The sequence below is a fragment of the Pterocles gutturalis genome, unplaced genomic scaffold (genome assembly GCF_000699245.1).
Source record: "Pterocles gutturalis isolate BGI_N339 unplaced genomic scaffold, ASM69924v1 scaffold14310, whole genome shotgun sequence".
Lineage (NCBI taxonomy): Eukaryota > Metazoa > Chordata > Aves > Pterocliformes > Pteroclidae > Pterocles > Pterocles gutturalis.
The window spans coordinates 1-405 of record NW_010140993.1 but is presented as its reverse complement, the minus strand read 5'-3'; the positions used below and the strand labels follow the sequence as shown (position 1 = coordinate 405).

Below are 405 nucleotides of genomic sequence, written 5' to 3'. Positions count from 1 at the left end.
TCCACGCTTTCTCCACCACCACGCTCAATGACATAATGAAGTCCTTCTCTGACGTCAGTGCCATCCGGGTGGCTGGGGGCTACCTCCTCATGGTGTGTGTGCCCTCTCTCTCCGTCCCCCGCCATCCCTCCCTTGATCTCCCCATCCCCACTAACGTGCTGCCCTCTTCCAGCTGGCCTATGCCTGTGTCACCATGCTGCGCTGGGACTGCTCCAAGTCCCAAGGGGCCGTGGGCCTGGCCGGGGTCCTGCTTGTGGCTCTCTCCGTGGCCTCTGGCCTGGGGCTTTGCTCGCTGCTGGCCATCTCCTTCAATGCAGCCACCACCCAGGTATGTGCTGCGAGAAGAGCCAGGTACCGTGGTGCTGGTGGGTCCTGGGGGGCTGTGGGGGGGCCGGTCCCCTCCCC

General features: G+C 64.7%; 1 protein-coding gene across 1 annotated transcript in view; it reads left to right on the top strand.

Moving 5' to 3' along the window:
- LOC104469393 (protein patched homolog 2-like) overlaps positions 1-328 on the top strand; it is a gene marked incomplete at both ends in the record, with an annotated part of 4131 nt that extends 3803 nt beyond the window's left edge. The window contains 2 exons of the mRNA XM_010083874.1: positions 1-92; positions 173-328. Of these exons, the coding sequence (XP_010082176.1) occupies positions 1-92; positions 173-328 (248 nt within the window). The remainder of the gene's footprint in view (positions 93-172) is intronic.
- Positions 329-405: the final 77 nt, after the last annotated feature.